The 26,579-nt window shown below is 36.3% G+C and overlaps 1 protein-coding gene across 15 annotated transcripts in view; it reads left to right on the forward strand.

Moving 5' to 3' along the window:
* LOC136866457 (nuclear pore complex protein Nup98-Nup96) overlaps positions 1-24,459 on the forward strand; it is a 274,665-nt gene extending 250,206 nt beyond the window's left edge. For all 15 annotated transcript variants that reach the window (XM_067143423.2, XM_067143430.2, XM_067143432.2 and 12 more), the window contains one exon: positions 20,300-24,459. In XM_067143423.2, coding sequence (XP_066999524.2) covers positions 20,300-20,539 — 240 coding nt within the window. In that variant the 3' untranslated portion in view covers positions 20,540-24,459. The remainder of the gene's footprint in view (positions 1-20,299) is intronic.
* Positions 24,460-26,579: the final 2,120 nt, after the last annotated feature.

Here is a 26,579-nt window from a genome sequence, read left to right on the forward strand (position 1 = left end):
CGTATGAAGAGATCTGTAACCTTTATTTACAATCCAGCTTGGTATTATCCCACTGAATATTCTTCCTTATATTAACACCTGGGTACTTACAGCTATGTTGCAGATTTTGGGTTGGGAGGACTTGGGAGTAAAGAGACAAGCTGCTAGACTGCTGTTGACCAAAACATTACTTGCACTCAAGTTTACAGATTATGAAATGACCAATAAGCCTACTGAAAACCCAATAACAATATACTTGCACTCAAGTTTACAGATTATGAAATGACCAATACACCTACAGAAAACCCAATAACAATATATTTTTCGTCGTTTCATTTTATGTTAGGTCATGTAGGTTTGGAAGTTTTAATTTTACAGAATGAGTTGGCCATATGGTTAGGTGTGTGCATCTGTGAGTTTTCATTCTGGAGATAGTGGGTTCGAACCCCATTGTCAGCAACCCTGAAGATTGGGTTTTTCATGATTTCTCATTTTCACACCAAGCAAATTCTGGGCTGGGACTGTACCTTAGTTAAGGCCACGGCCAGTTCCTTCCCACTCCTACAACTTTCCTGTCTCATTGCTGCCATAAGGCTTCTGTGTCGGTGCGACATAAAGCAACTTGTAAAAAATTAATTCATATATTAATATTATTTATCACAGGTGGAATGCAGAAAAGTACCATGTGCTATAAATTTCATTTTTGATCCGTATTGTCACCAGTTACGTATGATTTGGTTTTAAATGGTCCACCTATTCAGTACAAACACATTTGAATACAATTATATCATAGTATCGGTTATGTCCTCATTTTCTTATTCTGGAATAGTTTCGACCTCTTTGGTCATCATCAGCCATCACAGTCAATGGTACATAAAAACATTAAAACACCTGAATCTGCCTAAAAACATAAACACACTCCAAAAAAGTCTGTGTAGTGATCTTGACAGTGACGATCTGATACAGTCATAATTGTCAACTTTGACAGCCTTGATTTAACATTGGTGCGTATACTGTAACACCTGTCCTTGAATGAAGCTTGTAACTTGTGGTAGTCACTGAAACTGAGGCGTGTGACCATGATTGAGGGGGGACATCTGTAAAATAGATCCTTCCAGACCAATAAAGCTGTTGAGGCAGGTTGTGAATGGATTGAGTATTTGAAACCAGAAACAATGTCTGGAAAAGAACCCTATTAACAGATTAATGAACAAGAGCAAAGGAAGAAACGAGGGAGGTGAAAATATATAATGTAAAACTCACCCTCTTCACCAGTGGTTTCCAGAGAACTTTCACAACACAGCGGCTCCTGGCTACTGGTTACTGGGTCGCACTTGGAGTAGATTTAAAGTTAAAAATTTCATTGTTCCGTATTGAAGAATATCACAATTAAAATTGAAATAATTGATAAGGAGATTCCACCTATTCAGTACCAAAGAATAAGAAATGTAGTGAATTACATTCTCATTTAATAACTAGAAATGGTACCGGTTTCGACCCTAGTCCAGGTCATCATCAGCCGATTAAGAAATGGAAAACAATGCATAGGATCAGTAGAAGAGGCAATATGAGAAGGAAATGAACTGGGGTAGACACTGTAAAACTTAGAAGTAAAATACAAGTCAATCAAAAGAAAAACAGTGCGCAATTTTCTTAGCGGCAGCATGGCACATGTAGCGCTAGGCAAAGTCCCACAATGATTACGAATAGCGGAGAACTGTTTGAAGCCAGTTATTTAAACACTGTCAGGCATAAAGTCACATCACAATCGAACACATATGAAGGTCCATATTCGTGTAGGAGTTGAAGACGAGCAGATTCATTGAAGCAACTTGCCAGCTCCCGGTGATCAGCGCGAACACATTCAATATCAGGCACTGTGGTTTCAAACGCCAAAGTGAAATGGAGAATAGCTTGACGATCCAGTTATTTTCCATGGTTGCGGGAAAGTAAGTATATAGATAAATATACAATTCAATATAACTGAGTAAGTAATTGTGCTAAGAATTCTATAGGAGCACAATTTATTTTATTTTATTTTATTTTTAATTTATTTTATTTTCTTTCTAAGTCACATATCTAATCTCCTCTTGTTTTTCATTAGTTAATTTATTAATAGCTGATTCTGTTTCTGCCAGGTGTATGCATAAGTTTTTGCCGATTTTTGTTCTAAAGAAAACGCATAATTTTCAAGGGAAATTAATTTTTTTGTTTATTCACAATATTGGCCATCGGCTTCTACACACTTGGCCCATCTTTCAGGAAAGTTTGAATACCATGCCAAAAAAACGGCTTGTCTTTTGTGGCAAATCATTTGTCGAGCCATTTTCCCACTTCCTCTAAATTGCTGATTCGGTACAGAGATGATTTTCTTTCATGGTGTTGAAGCAGCATTTCACAAGTGACTTTGTGATTTTCCATTTGCCATTCATTCAAATCGTATGGGACCCATTTACCTACTTAACTGATCTTCCCCATTACTCGTAAACGTCTGCTGATTGCTTCTTGTGAGGTATTTAATACTTGTGCCAATTGCTGTTGAGTTTGAGTTGGATAATCATCCAGAAATGCCTGCAATTGCTCGTCTTCGCACTTTTGTGGTCTACCACAGCGCATACTGTCTTTCACATTGAAATCACCACGTTTAAATTGTCAAACCATGTCTCACATGTTCTACGTGATGGAGCGTGTTCATCATATCTTTCCACCAGCAAACGATGACTTTGCACAGCCTTTTTCTTTTGATTAAATAAGAAAAGCAATACGTGTCACAAATGTTCTTTTCAGGCACAAACGTCGACATGATCACTGAACGATACAACACAGATGCTAGTGTTTGGCGGACTGATCTTGTGTGTGTTGGTAGGTTAATATCAAACAAACAAACAAACAAACAAACAAACTGACATATGTGTCAAATTCATACGCTGCGTACTGTTCACTGGTGCCATCTCTTAGTGAACCAGAAAAGACATACATAAACCTGGTATGATTGTGTTCATTATGTTATTAGTCCTAGAAGAATTGGACCAGTTAGGTTTATAGCCTCTGCTCAGTATTTTAGATTGTCTCATTTAATGGGCTAGGGCAGTTAGTGAGATTAATGAGAGGGGGAAGAAAACCCTGTACCTTCTACTCGTCCTTTGTTTCTGATTCACTTTTGAGGTTAGGTGTGGAATTTTTAAGATTTTCCATCTTGTCGAAAATTTGTTGTTTACTAAGTAAAATGGTTTGAAGCTTTTGACTTACATAAAATTGGAAAAACCGGTTGAGTTGGGCGTGCGGTTATGGCCGCGCAGCTGTGAGCTTGCATCCGGGAGATAGTGGGTTTGAACCCCACTGTCGGCAGTCCTGAAGATGTTTTTCCATGGTTTTCCATCTTCACACCAGGCAAATGCTGGGGCTGAATCTTAATTAAGGCCACAGCCTTCCCATTCCTAGGCCTTTCCTATCCCATCGTCACCATAAGACCTGTCCGTGTCGGTGCAACGTAAAGCAAAAAACAAATTGGAATAAATCCCATTGAAGCCCGGTCAACTGCTTAGATACTTCTAAATGTGTATCATATAATCTATTTCTCAAGCAATTTTTCTTCCTATACAAAAACTTGATTTCATCTTTCAACCAAATTCTGTTAGTTTTATTTTGAGTTGACTTAGTTCAAAATGTTCTACTTTGTCTCCTTTTTTTAAATCTATGGTGTTTAATTACTTTCCAGACATTGCTTCTGGAATTCTATGTCTTTACCAATTTTTACAACTTTTTACCTTTAGGCCTAAGTAAAATTAGGCCGTTTTGACTGCCTGGTTGGATTGATCATCATATGCTACAAGTTTTTGATCCGTATAGACACCAATTACGTATGATTTGGTTTTAAATGGTCCACCTATTAACAGAGAAGTACAGAGACTAAGAAGGAGGTGCAGGTTGGAAAGAAATAAACGTAGAAATGGCTGTGGAAGTAAGGAGAAATTGAAGGAACTTGCTAGGAAATTGAATCAAGCAAAGAAGGATAACACGATGGCATGCATAACTGGCGATCATACAAATTTTAGTGAAAAATGGAAAGAGCATGTATAGGTACTTTAAGGCAGAATCAGGTTCCAAGGAGGACATTTTAGGAATATGACACTCCAGAGATAAAAATCAATATTTTGTTTGTTTTGGCGAAATTTTTTTAATGACTGAAATTGAAGGGATATACTGTATATATACAGAATCCAGCTGCAAGATCTACCATAATTCTGAATGAATTTATAATGCCTGTTATGGTCTAATATTTCAGTATTCCACTGTCATTGGGCAACATTGTATGCATGAACTGGTATTCCTGATGATACTACAATAGTGCCGACAACTGTATGTTTAATCTTTTCTGTGAGTTCTGTGGTGATAGCCAGTCTGTTTACTTTTGTGAAGTACGTGCGTAAGTAACGTCTTGTAGTTGCATATCAAGGTACTATTATTATTATTGAAAGACAGTGTGCTGTAATAGTCGACAGCTTGTATCCAAGGGAATAAACAATATGCATAAACATAAATCAGCCTTAGCTAAGCGACGAATTGCTGAACTTTTGATAGGAAAGAGATGGGGATCACCTGTTACGAACAGGAGTCTCTGTTGAAGAAACCAGGGACAAAAGGTCATGAAATTTTATCGGAATCAGACTGTTCTCATCAGGAAAGTGACACATAAACTTCAAGCCATGTAAGTCCTGCACCTATAGCCAACAATCATGACATGACATGACAGAAACTATAGTCCCCATAATTTCGACCCAGGAAGAGTTACATTGTGGAAAACAAAATGTAAATGAAGCATTTTCCGTTCTTTGGAGAAGGAGAAGAGGAGACAAGCTTCCAGAGTTACCAGTATTTGCAGAGAAGCTGCTAAGAAAGAAAAGGAAGGAAAAACACACGGTTCTGGTGAACTTTAGGTTTGCACGGTATGCACTAGCAATGCGTCTTGGTAGGTGTGCTATTTACCAACTGATGAGCCCAACTTAGCACATTGGGCGAAAAGCTGGCAACCAGGAATGAGTTAGCTGAAAAATTTATAATGTCCAATAACGGACCATTTATATTGGTATTATAAATTTACTCATTTGGGACAAATATTTGAGGTTCCCTATGGGATTCAACATCCATATCATAAATGGTATGTTCCTAGCTGTTAGTGGAGGGATGGCATGGAATGACATTACTAGACGAATAAGTTTGAGGGTGTCTTTAAATGTAGGAAAGATCACAAGCTGGAATTCAAGAGGACAAATTGGGGCAAATATTCATTTATAGGAAGGGGAGTTAGGGATTGGAAATAACTTATACCAAGGGAGATGTTTAATAAATTTCCAATTTCTGTGCAATTATTTAAGAAAAGGCTAGGAAAACAACAGATAGGGAATCTGCCACCTGGGCGACTGCCTTAAATGCAAATCAGTAGTGATTGTTAGTTGACTGATAGAAATACATGTGAATACAACTATATCTTAGTGTCAGTTATATCCTCATTTTTTAAAATTTTAGACTTGTTTCAACCTTTTTTGATCATCAACAGCCATCACAATCATTGGTACATAGAAAAATTAAAACACCTAAATCCATCAAAAAACATAAACCACATACGAACACACTCCAAAAAAAGTCTGTGAAGCGATCTTGACAGTGACAATCAGATCGACAGTCATAATTGCCAACTATAACTGTCTTGATTTAACATTGGTGTGTATAACACCTGTCCTTGAATGAAGCCTGTATCTTTACAGGGTTTCCATCCCCCTACCATTAATCTCATTAATTGCCCATTAAATGAGACGGAATCTGAAATACTGAGCAGAGGCTATACACCTAACTGGCCCAATTCTTCTAGGACTAATAACATAATGAAAATCATCATAGAAACAGAATCAGCTATTAATTGCATAATGGAAAACAAGATGAGATTAGATATCGGGCCAGAAAGAAAATAAACAACCTTTTTAAATTCTCAAAAAACGAATATTAATAATAACAACTTTCCAAGAAAAATTCTGGACATTAAGAGAAAAATTAAGGACAATGAGCTTATCGTCACAAAAGCAGATAAGGATAGTGCTACTCTTTTAATAGATAAAGAGGATCATATCAAAAAATCTGAAACCTGTTTCAATGATGACTCCTTTAGTATTGCTAAAAAAGGCCCCAATGCTCTAATCCAATGAAAATTAAAACAGGTCCTTAAAAATACCTCAATTTTGATAAGTGAACAAGAATCTCAAAATTTATAAATATGAATCCAGGTCTTGCCAAAGCACTGCCTGAAGTTCATAAAGTTGGTGCTCCCATGAGGCCAATCTTAAATTATAGACCTAGCCTTCTCTACAAGATCTCTCAGTGTATTCAACACTTAAAAGAATGGAATTATCATTTTCAAGCCAAATGATCAATACGTAACACCACGGTATTGTACGACAGTGTAAAAGAGGTAAAAATCAAACCATCTCATTCCATCCTTTCTTTAGATGTAGTGAACCTGCTTCCTAGTATCCCTATAATGGGTACTGTAGATATGAATAATAATCTAAGGAAATTCAGTAAATTAAGTAGACTGGAGACTGAAGAGTTGTAAATGATTTTAAGACTAGTCCTACACAATAATTATTTGTTTTAATAACATGATTTATCAGCAGAATGGATTGCCCGGTGGTTCACCAGCTTCAGGAGTTTTGGCAGATATATATCTAGATAATCTGAAACTGGAAAACATTTTCATAATAATAATAATAAATAATTTCATGTGGCTATTTCTAGCCGAGTACAGCCCTTGTAAGGCAGACCCTCCGATGAGGGTGGGCGGCATCTGCCATGAGTAGGCAACTGCATGTTATTGTGGTGGAGGACAGTGTTATGTGTGGTGTGTGAGATGCAGGGATGTAACAGATCATGTTTCCACTAATGCATCTGATATCCTGGAAAAACTTCATGAATTGGATCCATACATTAAGTTTACCTCAGAATCGGAGACTAAGCGATCTTTGAATTTTCTGCATATAACCATTATAAGACATAGGGATCATTTGACTTACAATATATATATAGGAAGCCGACGCCACTATCCGACATGACTCATTGCAGCCACAATCGCATAAAAAAGGCAGCATATTATAGCATGGTATACAGGGCATATTCTGTTCCTCTTTCTAAATGTAATCTTAAACAAGAATTAAACACTATTCAGGCCATAGGAAAACAGAATTGGTATAATAGACATTTTATCGAGAAAATCAATAAACTCAAGAACCAGTCTATATCTACTTTGAGTAGAGGTACAATCCCCCCAGAAAACTTACACTGCATTTACGTTCAACAAACAATATATATGAGGTCACCAACATTTTCAGGAAACAGAATTTGAATACTGTATTGCCTTTAAAACTAATAATAATAACGCTCCCATTGTTCATAATAAGCAGACAGTAAACCCCTATAATAGGTTCCTGAATTCTGGTGTCTGTAAAGTGAAGTGCAATGATTGTGATGCTACATATGTTGGGTTAGATATCAGGCTAGAAAGAAAATAAACCACCTTTTAAATTCTCAAAAAACGAATAATAATAATAATAATAATAATAATAATAATAATAATAATCTGTAATCAAACTGGAGGCTTTATTTCAGGGGATACTCTAACGCTTCATAGAAAGGGCGAATTGGAATATATCCTAAAAGAAAAGCGAAAAATCATGAGGAAAATTTTAGGACCAAGACACGGGAGAAGGGTACCGCCTCCAAACTCGGAAATGCACAGAAAAATGATCTCATATTGCGGCAGACCTCAGGGCAAAAAGACTAAAATTTTAAGAGGCTTTTAAATGTTAAGAGGCTTCCAGAAACTAGACTACTGGGCGAGTTGGCCGTGCGCGTAGAGGCGCTCGGCTGTGAGCTTGCATCCGGGAGATAGTAGGTTCGAATCCCACTGTCGGCAGCCCTGAAAATGGTTTTCCGTGGTTTCCCATTTTCACACCAGGCAAATGCTGGGGCTGTACCTTAATTAAGGCCACGGCCGCTTCCTTCCAACTCCTAGGCCTATCCTATCCCATCGTTGCCGTAAGACCTATCTGTGTCGGTGCGACGTAAAGCCACTAGCTAGAAACTAGACTAACCCACCAAGTTCTTGAAAGAGTTGACAAACTGAAGAATTTTCCTTGGATACAACAAACAAAAGCGGACATGAAGAACGCACAAATCCTCTGTGAAGACATTTTGAATCGAAATATATATAGAAAGAAAATTGACAAGTGGGAAGTTACTCCAGAGAATGAAGTACCAAAAAGAGCAGGTACCAAGTGGACGGAAGAAAGGAAAAGGATCTTTAGTCAACAGATGAAAGCATCCTGGATCCTCCGCAAACGAAATCACAAATAAAGCTTTGTGTGTTCCGAAAGGGACCATTCACGCATCATAATAATAATAATAATAATAATAATAATAATAATAATAATAACAGCTTTCCAAGAAAAATTCTGGACCTTAAGAGAAAAAGTAAGGACAACGAGCTTATCATCACAAAAGCAGATAAGGGTAGTGCAACTGTCTTAATGGATAAAGAGGATCATATAAAAAAAACTGAAACCTGGGAGGAATTTTAGTGCAAGATATTTAGAACATGTTAATGCCTCGAAATATAATTTATTTATTATTTTTTTTAATATATATATATTTTTTTGCCATGGCCCAACATGTAGAGGTTGCAAATCATCAATTTACTGCAATCAAGTGAGGTATGGATATTCTGAGAACCATGGAAAAAGGCACAATGCTCAGTATTTCAGAGAAATATTACATTCACTTAGAACAATATTTTAATCCAATTTTAATCTGGAATATAGAAAACAAAAAGTGGATCGTAACAGTGTACGAGCCGCCCTCACTAGCTCATCACTGGACTTCCTACCTCTCACTGCTTCCCCATCGTCACCCCTCCCATATCCGGCTCTGTCATCTACTCCAAGCTTGATCGAGTAACCAATGCCAGGTGCTGCTGTGTAGTGAAAGTTCCCTTGAAGCTATCGGTCAGCGGGGTAAGTTTTACATTATGTTTTCTCCTCTCCCGTTTCTTCTTTTGCTCTTGTTCATCAATCTGTTAATAGGGTTTTCTTCATTTCTTTTCCAGGCATAGTTTCTGGTTTCAAATATAGGATCCTTTGATAACCTGCCTCAGCAGTTTCATTGGTCAGGAGGGATCTATTTTACGGATGTCCCCCTCATTCATCGTTATACACCTCAGTTTTAGTGACCACCACAAGTTACAAACTTCATTCAAGGACAGGTGTTATACGCACCAATGTTAAATCAAAACTGGTATAGTTGGCAATTATGTGCACCATCCTTCGGGGGAACATCTTTCTTGCACCACGACGGCGACCCATCTATTGCACCGGCTGTTTCCCCTCTTCCGACTACATCACGTATTGGAATCAACTGAATGGATCGTGCATTAAAAATGATGCTAAGTATTGGCAGCAGCGTTTATCTCCATTAATCGGTCAATAATAAATTCATTACGCCTACATAATTTCCGATCAGGGTACATATCCCATTCCGCGTTTCACTGTAATCGTCAAAATATTCTCCGATTTGCTACACGATACCTCTCAGGGGTAACTAATGTGCATCAATAAAGTATATTTTTTACGTGAGATCGACTGGGAACCCGGATATCCTTTCATATAATTTACTAGCAATACTATCCTTCCTTACATATCAATAAAATTCATCACTCAAACTCATTCAACCAAAAATAATCCTGCGTGAATTCAATGTAAGCTGATCTGCTATAATAACGAAATAAATTGCAATAATAATAATTTAAATGTTTAAATTCTCAATTTATTCATGACCATGAATTGCTTTAGGATGAATTAATATATTGATATAATATTTAATTACATTCAACGTCTCTTCATTCAAAAGATAAACCAACAAAGTCTTTGATTGAGCTCAAAATATTCTTCCCTTAAAGAATTGTGGTTCTCATAACATAAAGCAAAGAAAAGTTTACGAAGTCTCATAAGTTGTAATTATCAATCTAATTAAGTAACAATCTTGCTGAATAATCATGAAATTAAAGTGTCAAGAAAGTTAAAAATGTGAATAAAATCATAAGTAAATACAATCAAAAGTGGTTAAAATCAAAATTGAATCTGATCAAAAGTGCTTATTATCTTTTCATTAAATGATTAATCTTCTCATTCTTCTTTGTTTGGTTTTCAATTGTAGCGCTAGCAGAGAAAGAAAAGTTCCAAATATTATAGTTTCAAATGGCTCCTAAATATATTCTGATGCATAAAAAAAAAATCTATCAGTTCCACCATGATACTGGATAAATATATCCATATTATTTCCTAAGAAATAAATGTAAGTATCGCCTAATAATAAATTATAACCATTATCCTATCAGGTCTTACATCTATTGAGATTCACAATCGCATCTAAGTTCAATTACTATCTCATGGAATTCTAGAGAATATTGTTGATGACAATTATTTACTTGTCAATGGCAGAGACTTAAATTAAGAAAATGCTTCCTCCTATCAAATCATGGCTTTGACAAGAAATAGCAAACAAGACTTATTACAACATGTGAAATCCTCCTAGAAGGAATCAGGTTTACACTTTAATATTTATTATTTGGAAATTTTATTTTTATGACTGTATATGGTTATCAGCCTACGGATTCTATAACGTATTTCACCGTATGAATATCCTATCAACCCAAAAACATCTTATGCTGCTATTAAAAGCATGCCGCGAACACGTCAATTATAATCAATGGTTAGTATCACGTCACGTAATTACTACCAATAAATTGCACATATATATCTCTCTCCATATTCCAACCGTAAACATTACAACTTTGCATTATTCATATCAACATATATATCCCTTAGAATATTTATACTTATATTACGACGTATATACTCTTAATTACACATATAAATATCAATCATTTCTCCTTTAGCGGCGTATCGTCTCGATGTTCCATTAGCAAATTACAATGATGCATTAATGGGTTAAATTTCTATTCAAATACATATATTCACTCTTTCGTGAAAAAGAAATACATGTATGAACAAATCAGGGTCATATTTACTTACATGTGGTCACGAACTAGCAATAACCAAGTCTTAATAACCTACAAAAACATCTAACTCCACTCCGCATTACAGTTAGATTATATCACATTATGTATAACACTTCTCTTTGGTAATCGTCGAAACATCATTTTTCAATCTCTCCACATTTGACTATAAGCATCCCTACATAAGGATATTGGTTTACGTAATCGAAGATTACCTACATCCATGGTTTTAAAGCAATTATAATTTCTTTGCGAAGACACTGTACATTGAAATCAAATCTCGAAGATATAAATTACGACCTTCACCAAATCACATTACTAACCTCTATGCACTACATCTTAAATTTAAGCATTTATGGTTACTTTGAATAAATAAAACTGCTTGGAACTTAGCTTTTATCTGCTGGTGTTACTGGACTGGGCTAGACTCCAATTCGGTCATCTTTGGTTCGCTGGCCGGCTCCAGGTGATATCTGCGTCATATATGGGCAGTGGCAACCAGTTACGGGCTTGTAGAATCAGCTGGCACGGTGTCCATCAGTCGTCAGCCCCATTTCCGATTTAGCTGTTCATCAAGATAAGAATTAAGTAAAAAAAATTCCACCTGATCGATACTTTTATTATTTAACCTTAGGCTAAATTTTATGTCATTAAAAATTGCAGTACATGTTTCAATTGCTTGGTAATCATCATCAGCTGCTTATCTTAAAGCTTAGGCAAAAAAGCATAAAACATTTCATAATTAAAATTTGTTGGTAAAGGACACTTTATTGTGAGGGAGGGTGTGTGTGTGTGGGGGGGGGGGTTAAAATTCGATATACAAATTAAAAAGCTATTTCTAAACTACCTAAAATTCCTTCTATGGCACTACATTAGTTCTTCATTAGGTTCAACTGTGTTTCACTCAATGCTCAGTTCACTTGTCTTGATTATATGTTGTCCTTCATTTTTCTAGATCATTCTTATTGTCGCTAGAAGAATTTGTGCTGACTATGGTCGAATTTGTTTAGTTTTCATTTAGACGGATAGTTTGAAGTACGACCTGTAACCGGCAGGAAAGATATAATTATTAATTAAAAAGATTTTTGTTTGAGATTCTGTTATCCAAATAAATTGTACGTATTTGAAAAGAATTGTAAAGGCCGAAACTTACCCCTATTCAATTGTTCGTTGTGTAAATTTATTCTAAATCTTTAAAAGATTGGCACATTTGGTGTGACCTGAAACCGGCAGAAGAAAGTGTTGGTTATTTAAGAGAATCTGGAAACCTGTTTCTTGCACGGAGTTATTATGCCGTAAAGAAACTATTTTAAACTTACCCCTGTCCAATTTATTCTGGTTACAAAGTTTACTTTTGTTTCTGTCTCTGCAGTCTTCGACCTAGTGTAATAGCTGTGTGACGAGTGCGTTTTACTGGCTTGGATTGGAAGGGGAAGGGGAAGTGAAAGTGTGTTGTCATTTGTTGTCGAGTTAAGGGGATTGGTTTCTATTATTGACATAGCTGCTTTGTGATAGGTTCCTACTTTCACTGGGCGTATTCGATTGCTTTCTAATACTTCCATGTATCTTAAAATGTGTTCAAATAAGGGGTTTCTTTGTTTGTTTGTTTCATTTAAATTTTTATCCTTATTAAACATTTTGACCAGAAATATGTGTATACTTTCCAAACTATTCATTAGTCTTCCCTTATTTAGTCTTTTGATAATTACGAGATCCTGGTTAATGCTTCTAAATTTGTGTCCTGTCTCTCTCATACGTTCGCCCATTGCCGAAAACCTCCTGTGTCTCTCTGCATTAATATGCTCCTGATATCTTATTATGAAATTGCGCCCGGATTGCCCGACATGTGGCCCGACACTGATTACATGTTAACTTGTAAATTCCTGAGTTTTGAAACTTACTTTCATTATTCTCGTTGACCTTGCTATGATTAAAGAACCTGTGTCTAGTGGTGTTGTTCGTTGAGAATGCTATCTCAATGTCATGTTTGCTGAACAAGTTCGTGATTGTATAAATGTTTGGATTATTAAAAGTGAACCTCGCATATTTTTTGGTTCATTTTGTTTGTTTAGTTAGACTCGTTTGCTGTTTATATTTGCGTTTAGTGAATAGCCTGGTGATCATTTTAAAATTAAAGCCATTAAGGAGGGCTTGTTGTCGAATGAAATTAAGTTCTTTATTCCTCTCTTTATCGGTTAGCGGAATTTAGAAGGCTCTGTTAACAAAGCTATGATAAGCAGATTTTTTCTGTAATTCAGGATGTAAGGAGTTGTTATTCATCTTGAGGCTGTTGTTAGCATGTGATAAAAACATATTCAATACCATCATTAGTATCACAATTCAGTCTTTCAACAAATTCTCCTGTATCTGAATTATAATTTTAAACAGGTTATTCTACCAAAATTCAATGACAGTTTTCAGTTATAAGCTTTGTAATAGTACTCTAGTTAACTTCTAGCCTTTCGTAAATATGTTTTGAGTTGGCGATATCTTATTTTCATTAGGTAACTCGCGTCAACTTTCTATTTGAGCTTCAGTCTCCGATAATTTAATTATTCTTCTCTTTTGTTTAAGTTTTCCTCCTCATTAACTTTGATATATAGTTGTAGATTGGCGTAATTTCTTTATAATATTACTCGATGTTCTAATTATTCTTCAAATCTTGCTCCGTAGAAACTTCCTCCTTCTTTACGTAACGAATTTTGCATGAATAATTTCGTTTCGATGCTCAACGTAATTGTGATTGTTCACTTTGCCATTTTAACAATTTAAAACATTCTGCATTTTTCTTAATCACGGCCGCGTGGATTCTTCAGGTTTGAATGTCTTGCTTCCTGACCATGGCTTATTTGATTTGTTAAATCTGTATTCTTTTCGACAGGTTCACGGCTTCTTTGATTCTATGTGTCCATATTTTTATTATAACGTAATCACAGCCTATTTAATTCAGTATGTCTGTACTTTCTTCAGATGTATTGCTCTATTATATAATCTTTGTCATTTTATTATGGTGCATGGCAAACATTGATGTTGTAATACCTCATTTTTCATATGATCAGGGCAATGAAATGGTACATATGACTATCGATCTGATCTAGATGTTGATTCCCATAGGGAATCTGAAATACCTGTTCCGAATGAGTAAATTTATAATACCAATATAAATGGTCCGTTATTGGACATTATAAATTTTCCAGCTAACTCATTCCTGGTTGCCAGCGTTTCGCCCCCGTGTGCTAGGCTGGGCTCATCAGTTGGTACCTAGCATACCTACCAAGACGCTGGCTAGTGCATACCGTGGAGGCCACTGCGGAGGCTAATTGTAGCCACCGGCAGTGCCAATGCACTATGAGAGACTTTGTCTCTTTATCAAAAATTGATGCCTGCTTTGCCATCAGATGATATAGATGTTGATTCCCATAGGGAATCTGAAATACCTGTTCCGAATGAGTAAATTTATAATACCAATATAAATGGTCCGTTATTGGACATTATAAATTTTCCAGCTAACTCATTCCTGGTTGCCAGCGTTTCGCCCCCGTGTGCTAGGCTGGGCTCATCAGTTGGTACCTAGCACACCTACCAAGACGCTCATTTACTCATTACTCATAAACACGCAGAATCGCGCGGAATCGAACGTTTTTCACCCGCCGGTAGTGAACCTCAGTCAAGTTGACCTTGATCCTAAGGACCTCAACATATTAAATAAGGGACCAAAACATAACTGGGACACGTCCTTCAACCACGACGATTTAATCATTACGTTGGCTGAATCTGAATTAGCGGTTAATAGGTTACCTACAGACGTTCAAAATGAAGTTAGATATGAAGTTAAGCGAAAGTTACTTTCATCTTTCGATCAGAAACATACCGGTTCTGGAAAACCCAATAAAGAACAAGTCACCAACATACGCAATCTCAAAAAGAAAATTAAAGATAACGATTTAATAGTAACTAAAGCAGATAAAGGTAATGCTACTGTAGTTATGGAGAAAAGTGACTACGTAAATAAAGCACAATTCTTCTTTACTAACAATAACTTTAACGCAGTAAAAAAAGGTCCTACTAATAGAATACAAAGAGAGCTGAAAGCTTTAATTAAGAACTTTTTATTTTTGTTTAATGACGTAGAAAATTCAAAACTGATCATCATGAATCCCAAGTTACCTACGGCGAAAGCGTTACCGAAGATTCACAAGGCGGATGTCCCCATAAGGCCCGTTATTAACTTCAGAAGTAGTCCGACGTATAAAATATCCCAATTTATTCACAATTTTCTTAAAACACATTATTCCTTTCAAGCTAACACGTCAGTTAAAAATTCCCTGGAATTCTGCAATAGAATAAAAAATCTCACGTTACCGAAACATTACACCCTTCACTCCTTTGACATAGTAAATAAGTACGCAAATGTACCCGTGTATAAAACCATCGAAATAGTAAAAAACAATCTTTCCAAATTCAGTAAATTGACTATAGGGGAGATAGAAGAGTTTATTCAGATTCTCAAGTGTACATTAAATAATGGCTTCTTTACTTTTATCATCATATACCAACAGAAGGGGCTTCCTATGGGGTCACCGGCCTCGGGAATCCTCGCTGATATTTACGTAGATTTCCTCGAATACACTCACATTATAGGTAAAATTAATGGGATCAAACATTGGACTCGGTATGTGGATGATACTTTTATTATCCTGGATTCTCACATTACTGACAGCAACACCGTTCTTGAATTACTTAATAATCTATATCCACACATAAGGTTTACGATAGAATCTGAGAACAACAATTCCCTTAATTATCTCGATTTAACTATTACTCGCAATCAGAATAAAACCATTTCTTTTAATATTTACAGGAAGCCCACTCACACAATAAACACAATCCACCAAACTTCTCTACACCCAGGGACACAGAAGAAGACAGCTTACAATAGTATGATTTTCAGAGCTCTTAATGTTCCTTTATCCCGTAAGAATTTTAGAAAGGAAATCAACACCATTTATGCAATAGCCAAAGGTAATGGTTTCAGTAAAGCGTTCGTGAATAAAATTCTCAATAAATTTAGAAATAAACCCAAGACCACGTTAGAAAAACAATCTTCCCATAAAGAGAAGTTCACCACATTTACCTTTAATAATAATATATATCCTATTTCAAACATCTTTAAAAAGCACAAGTTAAAAGTAGCTTTCAAGACCGTTCACACCAATACAAAAATGTTTTTTAATTCTCATACTGTCAACAGCAAAAAATTTTCTAACTCTGGAATATACAAATTACAATGCCAATCATGTCTTTCAACGTATATTGGGCAAACAGGCCGCAGTTTCAAAGTAAGATACTCCGAACATCTTAATGCCCTAAAGTATAATCGCTACTCAGCCATGAGCGAACATTGTAGAGAGAAAAATCATAAATACACAACAATTGATCAAGATTTAAAGATCCTGCATTACAAACAGAAAGGTCCCTTGCTTAATATACTGGAGAATATTTATATAGATATCGACCAATATAACAATCCCGTCTATAACTTAAATGAAATCAACGAAAAGAAAAATATTTTATTGGAAACCTTTGTCCCGCTTATCTGCGAACAGTTCATTAATAAAAAAGTTTCACTGCCGACATTCTAGAACAAGACCCGCCCTTCCATCAACACCCTCCTTCCGCGAATCACAACGTCCCTCCCTCCCTGCCCCTCCCCCTCCATTACCCCTCCCAACCACATCGACACAGATACACAGTAAGCCACACACAGGCTTAGTTGTCAATGTGGCTTGAGACCGACAAGGTCATCTCCATTCGAGACGACAACTTTTAGTTACAAGTAAGTCATATGAGTTTTCTTTTCGTACATCATTTTTAACTTGTTCTTCATCCACTCATATATTCCTTTTTTCTCATTACAGATGTTATACACGTTTTATTCGTAGTATTGATGGTCTCACTACACTCCTCAGCATAGTGTTTTTATTTAAGTCGGCAAGATCTATTAGACGAGAGGACTTTGTACCTCAATGTGTTTTTAACTCACTAATCATGATCACTGTCATTTCACATCATTACGATTTTTAATTTGTTTGTATATTATGTAATCATTGTTTTACTACTGAAGATGGCCTTGAGATTAGGCTGAAACATGTATAGACTTTGCTTCATCTAACAGATGACTTGACTTGTATTGATAGGATTTTATAAATATTTTCTTTTGTAAAGTTTTAATGTTTTTATGTACCGATGACTGTGATGGCATATGATGACCAAAAAGGTCGTAACTAGTCCAAAATAAAAAATGAGCATGTGCCTGACACTAAGATATAGTTGTATTCACATGTGTTGCATGTCATAAATCATATAAGACTTTTTATTTGTAAAGTCATATGTATTTGTATTGAAGAGGTGGACCATTTAAAACCAAATCATACGTAAAATGTGCCAATTTTTAAATGGGTTTCAGCCATGTATTCACTTTTAGACTGGTTTTAGGGAAACATTGTCATGATTCAATCCAAATTTTAACACAATATACATTGAGATGTTTTATACATTTCCTATGAATGTCGGGGAATTAGTCCGAATATGTTGGACTTCGCCACACAACCTAGTGGATGATACGTGTAATTCTAAACATATATATATTTATTCCTTGATCTTGTGTATAAAGATGTCTGTCAGTAAGCAGTTACATTAAGTTTATGAGTAATATATTTCCTTTCGTACTCACATCATTTTTTTTTTTTTTTTTTTTTTTTTTTTGCCAAAACTTGGAAAAAACTACTGGATTATCTCATCATGAAGGATCTTCAAACACGTTTTCAAGTGCTAAGTAATGTTTAAATCTAGTACAGGGTGTTTTTACCGTATTTACGCAAATAATACCCGCATATTTTGTAAAAAAACAATGAGGCACGAAATTGAGGTGCAAGTTTTATTTGATTCAATGTTGGCATTTTTTTCAAAACGAGCCTTCCTAAAGTTAGGGTGCGGGGATTATTTGCATAAATACGGTATTTGTTATAAGACATCAGTATAGTAAGGCACTGCTCAACTACAACTTCTGTGTTCCTTCAAGAGCAACAGATAAGTCACCAGTTTCTCTTTGTTTATTCTCAAAAATTATTTTAAATCATTTTATGCTGTTCCATGTGGTAAAGAAACCCAGTAAATTTTTAATGTATATCACCAAACTTTCAGACACATTGTACGGAAGGAGATTGATGATAACAGCACTTTATTGCATGTCTTATTGCTAAGTTGATTTCTCGATTGTCATAACCGTGAGGCCCTGTAGGGCAGTACGGCGGCATCCTGTTGTTATTGCTCTATTAGCACCACCCAACGGACACGTGTAGGGTACTTTAAAGTTAAACAACTTGCTGGGCAGGCTAGCTGGTACTTCATGGGGTGCAGATGCATGTACACTACGAACAACTGCTCTAGCAATAGTATATTCACCAGCTAAATATTGCTCCTCTGTATGGCTCAATAGCTCCCACACTAGTCTGGTTGATGTCCAACTGCATCACAAAATGAGTACATTGCGCTCTACGCCTATTCATTGGTTACCATTACTGAGCAATATTCAGCCTCCTCACACCAGACGGCAAAGCGCCATTGTTAGACTGTGTACCAGGATAGCAAAGAACAGTTACCTACCATTACATCAGGATACAGATGAAAATGCCGTAATAAGACTCAAGTCAAGGAAACCTGCCTGGAAGACAGCAAAGGAATTAGTTAATTCACATTTCAAGCCTAATGAAATATGGAAACTTGAATGTTCTCAATCACACCCTCATGGCATTGTCAATATCAGGGATCCATCTACAAAGTTCCCTGGGTTCAACCTTCCTCGCTCCACCTGGACCACACTCAACAGGATATGCTGCGGAGTTGGAAGAAGTGCTTCTGCTCTGCATCAGTGGGGCTGAAAAGACTCCAGCTTGTGACTGTGGTGCTGAAGTGCAAACCATCCTGCACATTCTGAAGGACTGCTCTCTGCGAGCTTTTGCTGGTTCCATCAAGGACATTCGAGTGACATGGTCAATACAAAAATACCATTCTTTTCAAATTCTAAGCAAAATACAGGTAAACTCTTATTTTATATATATAGATATACTCTTGCCAACTCCTGGATTTGTTACCATCAAGGCTTATGTAGTGAATGGCGTGAAGCAGTTAAGATGACAGCAAACATTTCAGCAGTCAGATCGGTACCAGGAAGATCTCAGAACGATTCCCTTTGTAGGCACTGCCTCAAGGAGATTGAAACTCTTGTGCATGTTCTAGGATCTTGTCCTCATGGTGAACTTTTAAAGAATACGCGTCATCATAACATCCGCTCGTTAATTGCGATAATGCTGAAAGACCATGGTTTCCTGGTATTTGAAGAGGTTCATGGCTTAGCGGACAACGGAAGCCACAGAAAGATCTACATCATTGCTTTAAAGAATAAGAATAGAGGTTACATCATCGATCCCACAATTCGCTTTGAAAGCCATAAGTCGCAGCCCTCAGATGTTAACCTCGAGAAGAGGAATATTTACTTAGAAAGCCATTCCTTACTACAGGGAAAATACCAGCTAGTGGAAATCGACATAGTGGGTCTGATGATTGGAGCTAGAAGAGCAATTTCCGTTCTTAATGCTAATTTCTGAAAACAGATGTCTCTGCTAGTAACAATGTTACGAGAGATTGCCATCATAGCCTTACGGGGTTCACTGATAATTCTAAGAAATCATTACAGTTAGGTTACCTTCAAATTTTTTAAAGTATACCTATTTCTCTTCTAAAAAGAAATGTAAAAGTATACTTTACAAACCATCACTCTCATTTTGTTCCGTATTGAAATAGGTGGGGTAATAAATATACTCCTTTTGTAAACTAAGTGAGAACATATACTTTGTCGCAAGGCAGCCTCTGCCTGAGGAAGTATTTCATAAAATAAAAAAGTACCTAAGCTTTATTTCAGGAATCTGTTGGGAACAGCAATTCTCTACCTTCCCCAAACTGAGGAACAGTTCCTACAATTCTACTGGGCTGAGGTATTCTTCCATTCGGTGGGAATTCCTGCTCTATAATATTACGATTTTCATATTGTGGTATGACTTCTTTCTGCACTCTACTATTATTTTACCTAATTCCATAATCTGTACTTACGTTTTGGTTATTTATTGTGTAATGTATTTCTAGATGCTTGCTGCTCCTGGGAAATCCTCCACATTCACTTACAAGATTCATGTTGTGGACCATCTTGATCGTCATGGAGTGAGCTACTCAGGGACAGTCGCACTTTTGGACAAGTCTGTTGATGAGATACAGGAAGATGACTGCTTACATATGATAGACATTTTGTTAAAATCATTACAAATAAATTGTTTGAAAATTACTGTACACATTAATGATATGAAATTTGGACTTCCACTGGACTAATTACCAAGATGTTAAGGGGATCATGCCTAACTGTCTGGATGTAATAAAAAGCTATGAACAAATGTAAGAAAAGATGGGTAGGTTGGCATCTTGCTTGTTTGTATAATTGAGCGAATATGTATTCACAATTAGTTTGCTTTTAATCACTCTTGTTTGTTATACAATTGAGGGAAAAGTTGGAACTGAAATATTCTGCTTATAACAACTCTTGTTTGTAATATATAGTAAACTGATGGAACAGCCATAATTACAATCACTTGTTTGTGATATAATTAATTGAGGGAACAATCAGATCTAGAGTAGTCTAGTCATATAGAAGAAAATTAGATTCGGTTTGTTTCATGTTTTTAATACATGCACAGTGCGTAATTTCAGGAATCTAGCTGGCCAGAAATCGTATCTCGGAAACTAATGGACCGATTTACATAAAACTTAGTATGTAACTGCTATTATTGGAGATAATTATGTGTGTGGTCAATCAAGTACGAAGAACAAACTACTACGCCAGGAATAGAATTGGTAATCTTTGTAATTTTAATCATTTTTCGTTATAGCTTTAAGAAATTAAATAGATGTTAATAATGGGACATGCTGTTTAGAATGTTTAAAAACAGATGAAGGAATACATGTACTTGCCTAACAATCTATTCATTAGATGCAGTTACATCAGAATCGCTATCGTCACTTTCATTATCTCCTTCAGAGGAACAAGGTACAGGAGGCTCGGAGAGTAAGTTGAGCACTTCTCGAGAAAGCGAGATCAACTTACTCCTCCTTGATTTCCCTAAGCTGGTAATATAAGGGTCCAATGATACAACCAGCCTATGGAAAAGGTCAGTATTTGTGTCTTTCTGGATGGTTTCCTATTATCTTTATTCCTGGTCTCCTGGGCTTCCTTGGAAAGGTGTCCAATAGGTATAATACAGTGCCATGACCCAAGAGTTTGTTCAAAGTTACAGGCATGTAGTAAGATTTGTATCTTTGCAAGTACAATTGTAATGTCCGCAGAAGTGGAAGCCTTTCTGAAGAATCTTCTAGCGGTTTCCATCATTGGTATTGCCAGCACTCTGCTTCGGATATCAACCAATAGATGCGTTTCCTCCCTGAACTTCTGTAGTGAAGTCATCTGCAGTATTTATTTATTGCGTGTGTATTTTAGGCTTTAAATCAGTGCGTAAATGTATTGTGTTGAATGAGAGTTATGCGATAAGCCTAAATGTGTGATTGATTTATTTCTTTAACATTAATACTGTGATCTTTTGTAGTCACATGCAGTATTTATTTACTGCGCCTGTTTTCTAGCTTTTATTTTCTGGATAAATTTATTAAATACAATTAAATACATCACCCGCCCCTCAAGTCCATAAAATTATTTTTCTATTTTCTCCTGCAATTTGCCTTATATTTCAGTGCTGAGGTTTCTTATGTGCCGTAGTTTACCTCTGATTCTGTACAAACCAAAAGTGGCCCCTGTAAACCTCACGTCCCCTTCAGTTCATAAAAGTAATTGTAGCTTAGTTTATTCAGCCGTTCGTCTTGAACTTACATACTGAATTTCACAAATGTATGTGCCGCCGTTTTCCCGTGATGGCGTTGAGCGGAGCCGTTCGATATGGCAACCCTGTTGTCATAAGAGCTATACTGTTTTCTTAACATGGAATGAGCTATAGTAGGCTAATGGCAGGATCATCCTGACATAGGTGTGATGCACGTCCTTCTGCAAGGCTCATTCTTTGCTCGAACCAACTTTTATTGTACTTCAGCAATTTGTCCCTTTGTCTGACTCGTTGGCTGAACAGTCAGCGTACTGGCCTTCGGTTCAGAGGGTCCCGGGTTCGATTCCCGGCCGGGTCGGGGATTTTAACCTTAATTGGTTAATTGCTAAGGCACGGGGGCTGGGTGTATGTGTTGTCTTCATCATCATTTCATCCTCATCACGACGCGCAGGTCGCCTACGGGTGTCAAATAGAAAGACCTGCACCTGGCGAGCCGAACCCGTTCTGCGATATCACGGCACTAAAAGCCATAAAACACTTCATTTCATTTTCCCTTTGTCTACTATATTTTGTCCAGCGTGATTGAATTTTAGCACACAAAATACTGACAGATTTCTTTTTGCTTTACGTCGCTCCAACACAGATAGGTCTTATGGCGACTATGGGACAGGGAAGGGCTAGGAGTGGGAAGGAAGCGGCTGTGGCCTTAATTAAGGTACAGCCCCAGCATTTGCCTGGTGTGAAAATGGGAAACCACGGAAAACCATTTTCAGGGTTGCCGACAGTGGGGTTCGAACCTACTATCTCCCGAATACTGGCTACTGGCCGCACTTAAGCGACTACAGCTATCGAGCTCGGTGATTTCCTTATTGACTTAGATACATTTTCGGAACAATCCTCAAAGCCTAAATGTTCAATTACAACATTCGCAATATCATCGTTCCGCTTATATTCCCTGCTGTTCCTCAGCAGCTCGAAAACTGATCTCCGGGTTACAGAGTACATGGCTTCTGAAAAATATTAATTACTCTCATGGTCGCGCCTGGTCAGAGCAAAAAATCACATTAAAGTATAGATAACTCATTCAAAAGACTTTCATTGCGGAAATCAAAGGCAATCCATTTTGAAAGTCGGCTCAAATTTGTATAATTAGATAGCGCTTGGACACCTTGTACCAGAATTTTAAGTGCATATTTTGGACAACAATATGGTAATTTTCAGAAAATGCTACATAATATTAAAAAATACATACCTTCATCTAATATAATCACATTGCAAGCCAAAGAAATATTTAGTTCTGACTTCTTTACTGAGCCCTCACATAATAATAACTGCGCGCTCACCTCGCCAGAATATGATGCCCTAACGGAGAAGAGCCACTTTAGGCCTTCGGTGAGATTAGATAATCAGACAGTGCGACATTGCAATACTTAATTACTGTACCCAAGTGTCTTATAAACACAACTCACAGAAAATGCGCACCAAAGACAAGGGTTGAAAACATTATTTTTGGCCGGCTGGATGCTAGAAATTACCCACTATGACACGTTTGTAAAGAATATATATATATATTTTTTTTTTCCATACTTAATGAAATTTGTAGGAAGGTATTTTGTCTCTGGGGAAAAAAAAAAAAAAAGCCAAACACCTTGCCATTTTATTGCAATGTTTATTTGCTTTATGACGATAGATAATACAGTATTAATATCAAAAAGCCTGTGAGAAAGGCTGCTAATCCATTTTATTCTCTCACAAACTTTTCCACAATGTAGCTCTGTTTGGCAGAACTAAATATCTCCAACTGACTGTTGGACCGTTCCTAAGGTATCAAATAATGTTTGTTGAGAAAAGTGCTGGGGGTAAACCGTGTACTATCTCTCAGGATCTGCTCTGAATGATATCAGCTGCAAATTGAGTCAGATGAACTGAAATATAGGCAGTCTTATTTGTACTTAATTTTAATTAAGACCTAAGTATTCAGTGTGGTTTAATTATCTTTCCCTGCATTATCTCATTTTTCTTGAATTGTTTACAATATATTATGAGTTCCTATTAAAAAATATTAGTTATGAAGACATATACTGTATATATGCGCAAAAACAGAACTAGAATAAAGTCTATCTCCATTTGAAAAAAACAAAAAGATGATGTAAAGTGCCTTGTTATCAAGAGAGATTTTACAAATGTGCGAAGCATAATTTCTGTATCTTTTTTTTTTTTTTTTATAACCACAGTCTTTTTTGATTTAGTATGTTTTACAGATAAATACAGATTAATATAGTGATATTTGATGATACTTTGAATAATAGATACATGCATGAGAACTAAGATATGCAACTAAACATATTCTGGCGCAACTAGACATATTCTGTATATTCTGACTTTGGTTCATGTATTATTGGTAGAATAAATTACTTCAGTGGATTATTTCTACCATACTTTGAGTGAAGTAAATTGTACTTCAGACAAACTGGTCAACATTTTTAGGCATTGTGTACTTTCTTCATCATAACCTAGCTATTTTATTACAAGTTATGAATCTCATTATAAAACCGTATTGGATTTCAGAATAAGAAGTTATTATATTAATAAAACCACCTTTCCAATACACAATAGTCCTTTGTATTTAGGATAAAACCATTAATAGAAATTACAAGTAGGACATGTTTCGCTCAATCTTAGTGAGCATCATCAGCTAAAGATAATCCATGGTGGGTCAGGGCCCTGATCCCGGTATATATAACGAAGAAACGTCTAATATTACATTGATAAAATACGAATTTTAACAATTTAAAAATAATCAATAAGATTATATTATGTCTATTAAAACAATAACTGATCTTTAAAATTGCTTAAAATGTAAGTGGAATGAATGACTTGAAAATGTTACTATAATATGTAGTGATTAATTGTTCGTATAAATCAATGACCATAATAATCTTCGCTCAATGGCATTACTGTTCATGATTAAAAACAGTTATTCACATAAGGGTGAGCTCTTGTAATGAGCTATGATGTTATTTCATAAAATAAACATGATGAGGAATGCTAAAGTCACAGATATTGGTTGAAAAACGAACTGCACTGATAGATAAAACGTCGCCTGGATCAGCGTAAATAACCTTATGGGACTCCCTCGCGTTGTGTTTCAAACATTATTTATGTAGTAGTGTGTTAATATTGGGCTTCAAATGGAGAACTACTGATCTCGTAGGTGAAAAAACATAAATCGGGTGTATCCTGTAAAAAAGAAGAGAAAGGAAGAACAGTATGTGTGTCAGTTGTTGGAATTTAAAGGCTGTACTACTGTAAGGAAATAATTGAAGGCGCTTACCCGTGTGTTAATTGAGGGGAGATTAGTCCTTTGGTTGTTACGGAGGTTTGATGGTCACTGACTTGCTGCTACGTGTGTTGTACGAATGCAATCGTAGAGGCGGGGAAGATAGCGGGAAGGGGAAGGAATGCGGGACGTTACGCGAGTTGTCGGCCATTGGAGGGGATGCAATGCTAGGAGGCGTTGTATGTGTGGCTACTGTTGCTGTTGTTACTACAGGAAGATTGGAAGCATGTTTATAATGGAAACTCTTCATGAAATTTTTAGCATTGATTCCAAAGTTAGCAATTAGATTGGGGATTTGCTCAATTATGGGGCTATTAATGTCCGAGACGTAATTTAAATTACTATTTTTATTTAAGTACTGGTCCAAGGAAATTTAAGCATTTTCATACCCGGTCATTAGACTGCTTTTATTTATGTATTTGAGTATTTGCATGTCTTGATCGATAGTACTGAAATTATGCCCCATGTCCCTCATATGAATATTCATGGCGGAATGCTTTTTGTGTTTCAAGGCATTATAATGTTCTAAATACCTTATTCTAAAGCTACGGCCAGTTTGCCCAATATAAGAAAAATTGCACTGTGTGCATCTGAGTCTATATATTCTCGAGTTTGAGAATCTGTCGTAAATTGTATTAACGGAGTTGGAATTGAAAAAAATATTACGGTTGGTGTTGCGGGTCCGGTATGCAATGTTAATATTGTGCTTTTTTAATGGTTTAGTGACATTGTGAATAGCTGGGTTGGTAAAAGTAAAAATAGCAAAATTTGTTTTTTTGAATTTTGTTTTTTTCGGGAACTAATGTAGTCATATTCTTTGACCTAATTTTACCTATGATTCTGGTGATCATATCAGGTTTAAAACCATTCATCATGGCTAATTCTTTGATGAAACATAGTTCTTTTTCTCAATTAGCATTAGAAAGAGGAATGTTCATGGCCCTGTGAACCAAGCTGTAAAATGTAGCCTGCTTATGGGAGTGGGGGTGCAAGGATTCGCTTTTTATTGTTAGAGCGGCAGATGATTTCCTGTAAATTTGGTAAATGAACTTAACTTTATCTCTAGTCAAAGTTAACAAGAGTCTAGCTCCTGAGGGAGCAATAGTTTCATGTTTCGCCACATAGCGCTGTAAGAAAATAATCGGACAACTTTGGGAAAGTACGGTGAGTGAGCTTTAGTTTCAAGCTATGGCACGTAACGTTG

Source organism: Anabrus simplex, chromosome 3 (assembly GCF_040414725.1).
Source record: "Anabrus simplex isolate iqAnaSimp1 chromosome 3, ASM4041472v1, whole genome shotgun sequence".
NCBI classification, from domain to species: Eukaryota; Metazoa; Arthropoda; class Insecta; order Orthoptera; family Tettigoniidae; genus Anabrus; species Anabrus simplex.